This window comes from Danio aesculapii, chromosome 2 (assembly GCF_903798145.1).
Source record: "Danio aesculapii chromosome 2, fDanAes4.1, whole genome shotgun sequence".
Lineage (NCBI taxonomy): Eukaryota > Metazoa > Chordata > Actinopteri > Cypriniformes > Danionidae > Danio > Danio aesculapii.
The window spans coordinates 43949725-43965011 of NC_079436.1; the positions used below are offsets into that span (position 1 = coordinate 43949725).

Sequence of the window (15287 nt, forward strand, 5' to 3'; positions counted from 1 at the left end):
GATAGCCCTCCATGACGAATTCCCTGGAAAAAGCACTTCCTTTTTTAGGGACGGGCACCGTCTGGCATCCGTGCAGGGCTCTGGAACCTCCTTGGATGTTTTCTAGACACAGCGCGGTGGACTTAGGTGACCTATCAGTGCTATGGTTAACACAGTCACTCAGGCTAGAGCACCCTATTAGGCATGCCTATGTTCTGCAGTGGAGTCTATTTGTTGTGTGGGAATTCTCTCTGAGAAAACCCCCGGACATGCCAGATTAGTGTTGTGTTTTCTTCCTTCAGGTTGCTGGAGTGCAGGCTGTCTGCCTCCACACTGAAGGTTTGGCGTGTGGGCATCTCCTCTATGGTTCTTGCAAAAAAACTGATTTTACAGAGATGAAAACAAGATGAAGTACCAGCATTTGATAAATTGCTTAAAGAGATGGTAAATATTTCCAAATAGAGAGATTATGATTTATAGTAAATAATAAAAAGGATTTGTTTAATAAAACTTGGAAACCTATAATAGACCAACTGAGAATATGATTACTCTAACCCCAGAGTATGATTACTAACCCTGTGTATTGTAATATATTTATTTATCTTCAAGTCACAGCAATGTATTATTGATACTTTTTTCTCCTGTTTGTCCTATTGTATAATTCTCTGTGATCTTTTTCTTACTGGCTAATAGTATTATTTATTTGTTTATATTCATTTATGTGCCTTATATGTGTGAGATCTATATCCCCGACAGTACTGTGCTTCTGATTTTACCTCTGAAGTTGCAATATATTGTACCTCTACGGTATATACCTGTTCTTTCTTTGGATCATGATTGTTGACTCATGATTTTTGAGTTGGCAATGGTCTAATCCTATTCAATACTCTATGCTAAGGTAAGCTAAAAGTGCTGTCGTCAGATAGGGCAAGTTGAGGAGTTGTAAAATGAGCCTATTTTCAAAAAATTAAAGTGTTTTTTATTAATTTTTTGATAAATCCAAAAAACTTTTGACAGTCAATTAATTGGAGTTGTGTTCATCAAAGACTAGAGATACTAACTGTACTAAAACTGTAGTCTGTGTCCAATGGGATGTGAATAACATCTGCCTTATTTCTACAGCTTCTACAATGAAGTTTCATCAATGAATGAGTTTCTCCCTCTGGATGCCCTGCATTATGTGACTGGTTTAAAGACAATCCATTTGCAGACAGAAAGATGGACTGACAGGTGGATTCCCAAAATCCTCTCCATTATTCAGGCCTTTTCCAGTTTGAATGAACTCAGGTAACAAAAATGTATAAGTATTATATATATATATATATATATATATATATATATATATATATATATATATATATATATATATATATATATATATATATATATATATATAAGTAAGTAATATATAGGTTTGTTTATGCTTGTGAATATTAAATCTATACTTAACAAGAAGATTTTTCTGTTCCATGTCAGGATAAATGCTGCTGTTTCATTTATTCCATTTAACATTACACGGTCACTGAGGGAATCCCTGACCACTGGTTGGAAACTGACTGTGTAAGTATGCATATCATACAATACTATGCTGAACATCTTGTGCTGATGATATACGAGGCAACTTTTTGAGCAATGTTGCTGGGGAGCTTTGGGAAATAATGCCATCAATGGACAACCAGGTGTGACACAGTGCAACTAATTAGGACAATAGGCTACAGATACAGTATTCTCCTCTGTAACTGCTCTGCAAAGTAGCTAGCAAAATAGCTCAAAATGTTGCCCTGTGTATCATCAGCATAAGGCCACTAGAATGGTTTTAATAATGGTTTTATGTTATTTCTATTCTTTGATGTGGTGTTTAGCTGGAGAAAATCAGTGTTGATTGAACGAGACAGAACGTGTGTCACAGAAGAAGAGCTGAAGGCGATACAGACAGAAAACACTGAGAGCAAAAGTAAGAAAATCTAGTGCAGTCTTTGACTTTCATAAGGTGCTTTTAGATACTTTCTGTTGAATGGCTTGAAGAAAACATGTCAGTGAAGGTAAGTTTGAATATTACTTTTGTTTTCATTACAGTCTGGAAACTGAAATGAACTGAAATTATAATATGCCACTTTTTCCCTAATCAGAAATAACCTTCCATTATCAGTCCTTTTCCATAGAGCATTATTTTGTGAATGTGTTGCAAGCAGAGAATAATAATAATAATTCCTTACATTTATATAGCGCTTTTCTGGACACTCAAAGCGCTTTACACAATGGGGGGGGGAATCTCCTCATCCACCACCAGTGTGCAGCATCCACCTGGATGACGCGACGGCAGCCATATTGCGCCAGACCGCACACCACACTCCAGCTGATTGGTGGAGAGGAGACAGAGTGAAGAAGCCAATTATGATTATAGAGAGGCCATGATGGACAGAGGCCAGTGGGCAAATTTGGCCAGGATGCTGGGGTGGAACCCCTACTTTTTTTCAAAGGACATCCTGGGATTTTTTAACGACCACAGAGAGTCAGGACCTCGGTTTGACATCTCATCCAAAAGACGGCGCTCACTGAGCAGTATAGAGTCCCCGTCACTATACTGGGGCATTAGGACCGACACAGACCGCAGGTTGGGCGCCCCTGCTGGCCTCACTAACACTACTTCTGGCAACAACCTTGTTGCTCGTTTCCACTGACTGGTACAGTGCGGTACGGTTCGGGTCGGTATGGGTCACCTTTATCAGGCCTGCGTTTCCACTACCAAGGGTTCCTTTTCGGTGGGCGTAGTGTATGACAGAAAGTTTCAGTCGACGTCATTCTCGCTCGAGGAAATGTCTACAATAAAACTGTACAGGTCGCTCACATATCATATGAGAAGCACTTCTCACAAAACAGATGCTTTATACAGATAAATACTTGTGTAGAAATGTTTATTACTAACATTTCTTTGAACATGAGTTGATTATAACTGCAGATCAATGACAGTGCGAAACAGCCTACTGTAACGTCTGTAATTATATTAAATAAATAAATAAATAAATAAATAAATGAACATATATAAACACATACAGTCTCCGATATGTTACCAACTACAGAAGAACTACACACAGCTGACATTTCGTCCGTATTTAGGTTAAAAAACAACACAAAATATAGCCCACAGTCAGTGAAAACCTCTTATCTGTGTCTGTAATCTTCAGCAGCAAATGTTGCCTCTGTTAGGCAGTAATTCCATCATTCCTAGTTCATATTAGTCCAAAAGGAAAAGATAATATTTATACAAGGCATTTTTTTTGTTCATTGCTGAAAAATAATGTGCTCCTTATTTTCCGGCTTCTCCTTTGCTTTTTCGCGCTTCACTCTCGCGTTTGTCAGTGTCTGACACTATCGGGTTTCAATAATCAAGCGCAGGTTATTATCATCAGCTCAAGAAGTTTGCTATTTCAGATCTAGACGCACGATGAGCGCAAGGAAGAAAGCAAAACCGCTCGCACTTCAGACTGCCTCGTAAAAAACTACGAAGCACTGGGTAGATTCTGCTCTACTCCATGGCTTTATGGCTGTTCATCAAGACGACAACAAGGTTTGGTTGAGCCTGGATCAACCATGGCTCGTTATTATATGTATATTTAATTCCGCTGTAATGTCTCGGCTGTGTGTGTATTTTAAACATGGCGGGTTTTTTGTTTTCATTCTGGCTTGTTGCATGAGCGAATGACATAAATCTGTAAACCAATAGTGTTCAGCTGCGCGTCTAGCTTCGCCTTTTGGTGCCGAAAAGCTGGTACGGTACAGTACGGTTCAGTTCAGTACGCCTTTTGACAGTGGAAACGGCCATAAAAGCATACCAAACCGAACCATACCGTACCGTACCACTCAGTGGAAACGGGCCATTGCTTTCTCATGTGGTCTCCCATCCAGGTACTGACCGGGTGCAGCCCTGCTTAGCTTCAGTGGGTGACCATGTGAGAGTTGCAGAGAGCTAGCTGCCGGCAAAAGTCAGCTGAATGCTTTTGCGGGACTTTCTACCATTGATATTGAGAACTATATATAGTAAATGTTACAAATACAGTATGTGTAAAGTTCAGTTTATTGTTCAGGTTTGTTTTATGTTATCTGCGATGTTGCTCAGCTTTTGTTATGCTTCATGACCAATTACAGTTGTATCTCAGCATCTCTTTATTCATAGGTGATTTTATAGGAAATACCAAAGGTGGATTTACACTCCATATTGCTGACCTAGAAGCACAACAACTACATTAGATGAAGTTTAAACTCTTATAAGAAAAGAAAAGATCCTCATAATGTGATTATAATCTGATTTCTTGTAGCAATATTTGAATTAAAATTGACTGTTAAAATGGACAAATGCAAAAATATTATGTGCGTCACATAAAAATCAGTCTACAGGCTTTAACAGTCAACCTATGAAGTAGGAGCATGTCTCATTTTTACGGTTTTGTTTACAAATTTACAATGAAAAAACATTTAACTTTAATTGTTTGCATAGAAAATTGTCTTGTTAACTCACTCATACAGTTTGAGGAAAGAATAGCTTTTTATTACTGTTTAGATAATGCATCTCATTGCTGCACTGTGATAGAAAATCACACTCATAACTATCATTGTGAGTACAAATACTACAGTTTAAGATTATGTTTGGAATTCTTCTCACTCAGTCAGGTTTCATTCATTCATTTTCTTTTTGGCTTAGTCCCTTTATTAATCTGGGGTCACCACAGCAGTATGAACCGCCAACTTACTCATTCACACACATACACTACGGACAATTTAGCTTACCCAATTCACCTATACCACATGTTTTTGGACTTAGAAACCAGTGCACCCAGGGAAACCCACGCCAACACAGGGAGAACATGCAAACTCCACACAGAAATGCCAACTGACCCAGCTGAGGCTCGAACCAGCAGCCTTCTTGCTGTGAGTCGATAGTGCTACCCACTGCGCCACCATGATGCCCCCTCAGTCAGGTTTATTAGGGGATAAAAACTGGTTGAGTCAGTCTGCATATTTCTTGCTTTTTTACACCAAAGACAATGTTTAATCTTAATGTTTAAGCCTAATTCTTTTCAGAATATAGATCAATAAACAAAACGGAAATATTTAAGCAAATATAGTGACTATAAATTATAAACTGTGATTCTGTTGTCCTTTTCTCTCCAGTTTAGTGCTGTTATGAGATCAGATTTGTCATGTTAATTCTCATAAATGCATTATGTCTTATTTTTTATTAGGAGCAGAGTTGTCTTCAGGACAAACAGTGAGTGACAACTCATGCATTCTGTCTTTTTTGCCCACAATCAGAAAAAGAAAGAAAGATCATTCTCTTCTTTATTTTAGTCCTCAGATGATGCAGAAATATTCACACCTGAACTTATTCAAGAAGATGACAAGTACAAGGATAAAGGCAAGAATACATACAGGTATTGGACAGTATCTTTTTATAATAAAAAAACATAACTGTGTTAAACTTCTGAACCAAAAATGTGAGCTTTCAATGACTTCTAATTATATGATTCGTGCCTATATAATTCATGACAGACAATTTTTTTATAAACAACTTATCACCTATACAAATAAACTATTTTACTAATTTGAATTATTTTGCTCTGAACTTTTTACCTGTGAAATTTCTGCTCAGAATAGTTTCTAAAATCCCAAATCAATAATGCAGGATGTAGGCCATCATTATTTGGAGGGGTTGTGAACTGCATATTTTATTTGTTCTGTCACCCCTCATTGGTATGCACAAGTTAAATAGATGTGGTGGATTGTAGCCTTTAATGTAAATGCCCAGTGCTAAGATTGCTTGACAGTTATACAGTTGAGTTTTACCATTTTAATACATTCAGCTGATCTCTGGTTGACAAACTGCAAGCTTTAGATGTTTATCTCAATTTTATATCATCTAAATGCGAATTTCGTCAGAGCTTTGGAGTACACAAGCTTATAGATATCTTTAAATTATAGACATATGTAGTTACATTGTGTACTAAGACCGACAGAACATGAAAAGTTGCTATTTTCTTGGCCAATATAATTAGGAAGTGTACTCGTTCTTGTTATCCATTGGTGGAGCTAAACATTCTAGAAGTATATGTTATCTTTCATTGTGGTGGTGGTGTTTACCATTAATCATAATAATTGGTACATTCCTGTTGTTTTGTCAGATTGGCTGAGACAAATAGACTAAAGGAAGAGTTCTGAAACTTAAATGATGTTTTTATACTACAGTGACTCCAGAAGAGCAAGAAAATGGTCATTTCTAAGTTCATGACCCCTTTAATAACATGAAAATGTCCTGTCCTCCAGGTTTGTGTGTCCTCGTGCTGGTCAGTTTCAGTGCAGTCTGACCAGTCTTGTGTTTGTGATGGAGGGTAAAGGAGAGCTGCTGTATAGAATCGTCTCATGGGATCCTCGTCTGTTAGATGGTTTGGGTCAAATGCAGCCTGCAGGACCCTTATATGACATTGATTGTTCTGCAGGTTCAGTCTCACAACTATGCTTTCCACACAGTGAAATATTTTCTGGTGAGTTCATTTCTACATACTTCAATATTAATGTTTTGTATTTGAAGATAATAATTGATACTGAATGTAGAAAGGTTCTTTGTTGTGGGAAGTAGATGACAGGGTCGGCGTTAAGGTACGTTACAGTTTTTATTATTATTATTATTTTAAGTGTTTCGGCAACAAGCTCATGTGCTGGTTGTCGCTCAGCTCTCTCTTTCTCTCGACTGGTCTCTCTCGCTCACTTAAGAAGACGTCTTTCCAGCCCAATCACTAGAGAAAACAGGTGTTATTAATTATTTCTGATTGGGCTACTGACCAGCCGCCGGTGTCTCTACTCGCTCTCCCCCCTTTCTGGGTGTTCGGCCACGCTCTCCCCACCACACTGAACATATACACTGTCTGTAGCTATTAAAGATATGTTTGTAAATTGTGAAGAAAGAGTGAGAGATCTTAAAAGTTTCATAAAGACTATTTAATCTAAAATGTTAATAAGTGCTGCATGATACTGGAAAAAAGGACAATTAGATAATTTTTTCTTGCTATGTATTGGGACATGAGTCCAATTTCATATGATGACTTGAATAAAATCATCTTTAAACTTCTTTACCTAAAAACTATTAAACTCTTAAAGTCATATATAAAATAACAGTGTGGTCTTCATTGTATAAGTTTACATCGTATAAAAAACTATTCTGCCTAAGAGGTTTTAAAGGGCCATGAAACCCCCCTGTCTCAGCAGGGTGTTTTCACACCTCAAGTTTGAAAAAAGTCAGGAAAGTGGGTGTGTCCAGCTCTGTTTAGGTGGGAGTGTCAAGGGAGAGAAAGAGGCAAGGATTTGCATAAAAATGGGAGTTTCCATTTAGGCTCGCGCTGATTTTCATAGAGGCAAAACAAACGAAAGATAAAAAGACAGTGACTGTGTTTTCATGGACATCAGTAATCAAACTATTTGCCAAAATCTTTCACTTTCATTCAGGAACATTTCTGCCCCTGTGACAAATTAGATATTGGATGCGAGAAACTGCTGGAGAGTGTAGTTTTAATGGAATGTTTGATACCGCACGGTGAATGGGACAAAAAAAACAACTCTGCATTTCTCTGTAACTTAGATACACTCGGTAGGTAACGTAGCGTCAGAAAACTGTGTGTGTATAGACTATCCTGTCACAAAATGCCGCGAAAATCCTACATGTTGGTAATAGTTTTAATAAGGTGTTTATATGTTTACACTTAGAGAGCAGCATTTACAGCAGATCTTTCAGTCTATAATACTATATTATACGATACTATAAATACTATAATATTGCAGTGATATTAACGTACTGTAACTTAGTAAATCATTTTGACTAAGGTATGTCTTTAAAAACTGAAAGAATACTGCTGATGATACGAACTAACTTTGCCATCTGAATAAACAAACAAAGAGCACTGATCACACACACTTACCAAATCTGTAGAGACAGGACAATCAACATGAAAGCCGCGTCTTTTTAAAAAGGAGACCAGTGGCAAATCCGGATTTCACCATTTCCAGATGCAAAAAGCTCTCGGGTAAAAAATGTGCCTTACAAAAATATTTCTGTCACATGCATTGTAATCCACACGTTAGTCCAGCTGTGTTCTCATAGCGGGGAAATGAAAACAAAACCTTCATTGCAGCACATTTATAAACAAAACACTGACGACTCATGTCTCCAAATTCTTGTTCTTCCTCTTGTTTTGGCAACAAAATGTGGCGTCTTTCTGCCGTCTGAACACGGTAACAGGTAAAAACAGTCTTCGAATCTATCATGCATATTAAAGAAATTGCAACTGATGGAGCGTGCTGATTGGTTGAACCAAGTTTATCTCATGAATTAATGCTGCACACTCAGAGACGGCACGATGTACTCGCAGGTACAGACATCCAGTCTCCACGCTGGATTACACACAAGGATCTAACACTCCATGACGCAGCTTCAAAAATTAGTTTCAAACTGGAAGAACGAATTTGCTCATAATAACGCAAAAACAACCAATTTTCACTTTTTAGTGAAGTATATGTGTCCTAATAGTGTTTATAGCAGCGTGGGACACATATATGACTGTCAACATCTCAAAAAATGTGTTTTGGTGTTTCGTGACCCTTTAACTTAAAATACGCACACAGTTGCAGGCAAAACATGCACGTGCAAACAAACTTTCATTATATTATGGTAAACCCTTATAATGATTTCAATAATTACATGTGTTTTAAATCGTGTGTCTGGCCAACTATAAACCAATTCAACATTACATAGCCTGCAGTGTGGCTGTTGCGGATACACACTGTGATATGGTTGGCGAAGGTACCATTCTTCCGATCCATCCAGTTACTTCTGATACTTCTAATTCCCCCAGTGAGTGACATACTCCCACCACCTGTCTAATGCTGTGCAGCCATTCAGATACCCCATCCCGGATGGCTCATCCAGAACCATGCAGTATCCAGTGCCTTGTTTTGCATTAGGCTTTGATAAATATCACCCGATACTCATGGGTACCTGATATATGCTTTTGACCGGGGCAGCTGCTAGTACATTGGGTACAAGTATCAAAACCCCAACCTTTATTTTGGAGCAATTTTCTTGTACGTGACCTGCCTGCCAGCACTGCTAGCAAAGAAAGATTTTTCCTGGATCAAAAAGATCCAGGAACGCCACCTGGATCGTCCTGAGGGGTCCATCTAATTCAGGTGGAACTGAGAAGATTGGGGGCTTCTTACAGTTGTTCCAGGAGCTGTTGGAACAGCTTACAGTCCACTTTCTAGCTTTTGATCACCACCTGGAACCGTTGCTCTTGTTTGGCTCTTGGGATGAGCCTGGTGTTGCTCTTGGTGGAGGCCCATGAGCTCCTTGATGACATCCGCAAAGTTTGTGGAAGTTAGGGACTGCTGGTGACGGTTCAGTCTTCCTCCTCCCAGGCTTTGGCACCACTGTAATTTGGTTTGTTTGTTTGTGTGAGGAAGAAGACAGGTTGGTTAGATGCTTGGTGTAAGCGCTTGGTTGCTTGGCAATGTAGTCTGCTGCTCTTCCTCGTCAAGTCTCTCTCTCGCTCTGGCGTTTTCTGGCATGATTTTATGACATCACTCCTGCACAATCACTGCGAACACACAGGTGTTAGCAGCCACTGCTCTCCCAATAGGGTATATGCACAGGTGTGTTTTTTTCTCTTACAATAAACTTCTGGTGAAAAGTTAATGTGACCATTTTCAATTTCATGTGGTTCTTTTTACAGCATTGCTGTTGTTAGTAATTTAAAACAATCTGTTAAATAGACGTAAGCATTCACTTAGCTGTTGAAGCGCAAAAAAAGGTGAAAAGACATTTAAACGCAAGTGCAGAAACTCCCTTGAAAATACTGGGGTAAAATAAATGTTCATATTTTAGAGACATGGTGCAGAATAATGAAATTTAATGCAGTGCTTCTTGTACATTCTGAGACCCACTTTACATCAATCAGGCAGTGAAGATCATTCATTTAAAAAAAAAAAAAAAAGACCTTAAACGTGGTGATTTTGTATCAACATACTGAGTTCACCAGAAGCACTTGAGCTGGGTTACTCAAAATTAAAAGTCCTTCTGCATATACCCTATTCATTCTTCCCTCTTGATAAGCATTCGACCAGGCCACTCTTTTGTCACACACATTGTGATTTTAATGCTAATATAATAAATGCTCTATATTAATAAAAGCTATACCTTTATAATATACCACACAAAAACAATACTTTAAAATGTTTTGCAGAGGGCGACAACAGGGACGGTTTGGCTGTAGCACATTTCACTGGTGGGAATATGGAAATAATTCAGCCAATTAAAGTGACAGAAACCCACGTGATGATTGACATCAGAGATCTCTCTCTATTTGGACTCCTCTGGATGAAGATATTTAGTCGCCTCATTCGTGGACAAGTTTTGCTTTTCCTTCGTACACTACCAGTTGAAGAGGAAGAGAAAATACTGTATGTCCACTTACTTCCAGAGAATGTTCCTGTGCCAAAGGTACTATAATCTCTTTTTTTGTATTTTCTGTTTTATGGAGTATTTTACAATGAAAACGTTTCAAAGATCAAGCATATTCATATATAAATTATAACTGCTTTTGTATATTGTCACTATTGTAATTATTATTATTGTAATATTTGGAATTGGAAATGTTTTGATTTAATGACTTTAAAGACTGTGGAATGATCACTCGCTCCGGTGAAACTCAGTCAACAGTTCTTTTCTCCGAGATTTTACTGTAGCATGTAATAGGTGGGGTCTGTACAAAGACAAATACAAAAAAAATGATATACAGATGTAAAACATAATATTTATCAGTACAATAACAACTGTCATTACCATCAATATCACTAAAAAACTGAAACACTATATAGCTCAATGGATCGACATATTAGCATTTTACTAAGCCATTTAATAAAATATTTATCCACACTCTTTTGTTAGCAGTTTACAATGAAATGTTAAACAAATTTAAAACAACAACCTATAATCAACATAAGAAAGTATAACCAATAGACTAATAAAGTGTACAGCCATTGTATAGATAGTGATCTTGTATTAGTAAGGATCACAGCAGATTGTATGTGCTCACTACGATAGAATAATCACTTTGACTACAATCATCAGCAAGATTACAGCTTAATGTTAATATAGAGCATGATATAACAGAGCAAACTCACTTTATAGCAGTGTTTCTCAACCACGTTCCTGGAGGACCACCAGCTCTGTATATTATCCCTGTCTCCTTAACCAAACACACCTGACTCAGATCATCAGCTCATTAGGAACGTGGTTGAGAATCACTGCTTTATAGGATACACGCACACTTATTTCAAACTGGACTGGAATGGCTCGCCTCACTCCTCACAAAGTTTGCTGTGCAGCATTAAAATGATGATGCCTCTTAAAGGGGCCACACAGGCAAACCTTTTGTACAATTATATTTCCTGTGATGATGTTATTTATGTAAGTAAAGTTTTGAAATGGTTAAATGGACTGCATTGTCTGTGATAACTGCAAAATTGTGCAGTAAATTCACCTTCTCTTTTTGTTTTTCACCCAATCTCGATTCCTCAAGGTCCAACAGAAGCACCAGAATAAAAAATACATTGAGACAACTCCAGAATGTCAGTTGTTTACTGAGCGAGAATACAGTCTGCGTTGCCAGCCAAAGAACGGTGTAGTGCAACCAATGGTAACATACATCGAGCATTAATACTTTAAATTCATACGAATTTGAATATACTAATAAGGAAAAGTGTAAACGAATAATTCACAAATATTATTTAAAATACCTTTTATCTTTAATACTTTCATTATAAGGTACCATTGTATCAATATTCAGTAAAATGAGTAGTGTTCATTCTGACATATTTCTTCAGTCTATTTGCTTTTCACTCAGCTACTATTCAGCAAGGATGTATAAGATTTAGTGATAAAGTCATCTAGTTTTTCACCAATTAACCAAGCGCTTGTGCATACCTATAGACAGAACATATAACATGCATGCACACAAGCAATTTTCAGGTTTTAGTTGGAAACTAATCATCTCCCTTTATTTGTGCAAAATAACAGATTCTACTTTAATATCATTGTTTTTTTTCCAGAGTCAGATCTTTAAGCTTAATTTTGGTCCAAACTATCATCCCACATTCGAAGTGTTTCTGGATGTTCACGTTAAAAAGGTTGGATTGACTATTTTAGACAAAGCTGAAGATGGGAAAGAAGTGTGGAGCAGACCACAAATATTACTTACAGGTAAAGAAATTTGGTTGTTCAAAGCCTGGGTAGTGGTTAGTGATTTAATAAGGTGTTGGAGAAGTTAGTCTTTACAATTTTACACAATTAAACAAGAATTAAGCTATTTTCTTTTTAAAAACATAACTACACAAGCTATTGATATGACTTTGTTTTATTTTGATGCATGTATGTCACTGATTTCCCAGTGATGTCATTTTCTTTTCTTTTTTTACATTTTCATTTTTATTAATAGCACCAAGTCAAGGAGTAGAACAGAATGAGAGTGACAGAATGACCCCAGGTTTGATTTTATGCAAATATTTTAATATAATATCAAATTAATATTTATTCTTGTCATTGTTTCTTGGACATGCTCTACACATTTTTTAAAGAGTAACATCAATATTTTGTTTCAATCAGAAAGTGAATTTGTGGATGCCCTCAGAGATAAACTTATTCAGAGAGTTTTATCTGTGATGGCGATTGCTGACAGCCTGAAGAGCAAACGCATGATAACAGATGAACTATACAATGAGGTTTACGTTGCCGATACAACACAGAAGAAAATGAGATGCCTGTTTAAAGCTCTGGACTCTGGAAGAGCTTCTGTTAAAGCAGAGTTTTACCGTCTGCTGAAGAAGAATGATTCTGATCTGGTAGATGAACTGGAGTCTGAACACAGCGGCTCCAGCAGACCCCAGTAATGCTGAGAGTGAGTCATAAACTACAGCTTCAGGGTAAATATACAGGACTGTGTCTAGCAAGAGATCCAAAAGCCTTCACTTTAGTTAATAAAGTAACTGATATCAACTCCGCAAGTAAGTGTAAAACTGTTCATGTTCTCGTGCATGATTGAACCAAATGATCCAAAGAGCACCAAAGCCTCTGAACAATCCCACAAGATTGCTTCAAATCTGAGATGAGGCTTCACGTTTTTTAGCATGTTGTCATTTTATTTTCAAATCTTCAAAATCCATAAAATAATGTTTAAATCATTATGCTTTTCATTCACTCATTTTCCTTCAACTTAGTCCCGTTATTCATCAGGGGTCGCCACCAGAATAAACCGCCAACTTATCCGGCATATGTTTTCACAGCTAATGTCCTTCCAGCTGCAATCCAATACTAAGAAACGTCCATACACTCTCATTCACACACATACACTACGGCCAATTTAGCATACCCAATTCACCTACAGTGCATGTCTTTGAACTGTGGGGAAAACCGGAGCACCCAGAGGAAACCCAGGCAAACAAGGGGGGAACATGCAAACTCCACACAGAAATGCCAACTGACCCAGCTGGGATTTGATCCAGTGACCTTCTTGCTGTGAGGCGACAGTGCTAACCACTGAGCCACCGTGTCACCCTCATTATGCTTTTCACTTTTTATTTTTGATCACCACTATGCTGATTGTGTCGAAGTAATATGCTTGTTTTACATTTTTTGTAAGCCTATATTTTTTGAACGTGAGTATTGTTTTACAGGATACTTAATCAGCTATGTGAAGATGTTTTTATTTCATAATGTTAGGCTGGGGGGAACTAGTTCATATTTTTATTTTGTATTTGACATTTTTAATATGAACACTGCACATATGCTCAAAATAAAGTTCAGAAATGCAATACGAAGGACAGTTTTCATTCTTTTTAAATAAGAGCATAATGAACTGGATGTCAGGAGTCACACTGAAACATGCTCTCACATTCACACACTAGAAACACAATACTGCACATTCATTCCCTTACCTTCTGTTTCTGATATGTGAATTTAATCATCAGCAGGTTCATCGTCTTCTCTGCATACAGCAACATGCCAAATCCTGAAATTAAGAAGTTAAACGTGGACAACCAAGAGCATAACTTCATAAAATAATGACATAAAATAAGTTTTATTTTGATCTTCTGTAAGAGCAGAACTCTACAACAGAAGAATCTAGACCCTGCTGGAGTAAGAGGACATCAGGAATGCTGATTATCTTTGTTTTAACATTTTAATATCCTTAACCGTTATCTCCCAATTTCTGTTGTTGGGTTTTTGGTCACAGCTGTTATACATCTCTTAAAGATTTGCAATAACCTGCTGTTGTATGAAATGGTACACTAGAGAGTAGCCTAACACCAAAATGTTAGTTACAGTTGTTACTAATGCCAAAATGTCAATTGCTCTAATGGTTCAGTTATGCCTCTTTTTCTTACCATGACATTTTCTCTGGTAAGCTAATTTGTTCATAAAAGTGAATCCCTATGAAATCATATGACTGAACTGAATTACTTTAAACGATTTCATGAAGATTTGTATCTGGTGATTATCAGTGGTGTAGTCCTAAAAAAAAAAGGTAGTGTACTATTACCCACCCAACCCGCCCATGTTGTTTTATAATTTTACCTGAACGTTTCAGCGAGACATCATTCAGTTAACTTCAAAAAACCCACGAAATTTTCTCACAGCTGCTGTGGTCGTCAGGGGGCGGGGAATGGCGCAAAATATAAGCAAAAATGCAACAAATTAGGATGAGAGTTAAAACAAATTTGGTATAGAGTTAAAGGGGAAGTCTAATCAGCAAAACAAGTGAGTACACCAAGAGTATACACAATTATTGATCCTCAGAAGTTGTAATACCCAAACAGCTTGTGGAAAAAAGTAGGCATACTGAGTATACGTGCGTATAGCCCCGACTACACCACTGGTGATTATAGTGATTGGATTAATAAAGCTTTGAATCAACTGAACCAGTGCTTTCACTTTAAAATGTGAGAGCGGGGAGGCCTAGAATGTCCATCAGCAAACTGGACATTTTAGGCCTCTACCCTCTCACATGTGCCTGGATAAAAGACTTCCTCACAAACCGCCCCAAACTGTCAGACTTGGACCCCACCTGTGCGCTGAGCATCGGTTCTCCACAGAGCTGTGTGCTAAGCCCCTTCCAGTACTGTCTGTACACCCATGACTGTAGTCCGTCCTATGTCAGAAATCTCATTGTGAAGTTTACTGATGACACCACAGTGGTCGGACTCATCTCGAG

General features: G+C 37.7%; 1 protein-coding gene across 3 annotated transcripts in view; it reads left to right on the plus strand.

The window, feature by feature from the left end:
- Positions 1-13893, plus strand: part of nlrb5 (NOD-like receptor family B, member 5) — a 54516-nt gene extending 40623 nt beyond the window's left edge. For all 3 annotated transcript variants that reach the window (XM_056480242.1, XM_056480247.1, XM_056480254.1), the window contains 11 exons: positions 1102-1266; positions 1456-1539; positions 1842-1933; positions 5220-5245; positions 5326-5408; positions 6298-6515; positions 10263-10519; positions 11601-11717; positions 12130-12280; positions 12516-12563; positions 12683-13893. In XM_056480242.1, the coding sequence (XP_056336217.1) occupies positions 1102-1266; positions 1456-1539; positions 1842-1933; positions 5220-5245; positions 5326-5408; positions 6298-6515; positions 10263-10519; positions 11601-11717; positions 12130-12280; positions 12516-12563; positions 12683-12966 (1525 nt within the window). In that variant the 3' untranslated portion in view covers positions 12967-13893. The remainder of the gene's footprint in view (positions 1-1101; positions 1267-1455; positions 1540-1841; positions 1934-5219; positions 5246-5325; positions 5409-6297; positions 6516-10262; positions 10520-11600; positions 11718-12129; positions 12281-12515; positions 12564-12682) is intronic.
- The last annotated feature ends 1394 nt before the right edge of the window (positions 13894-15287 follow it).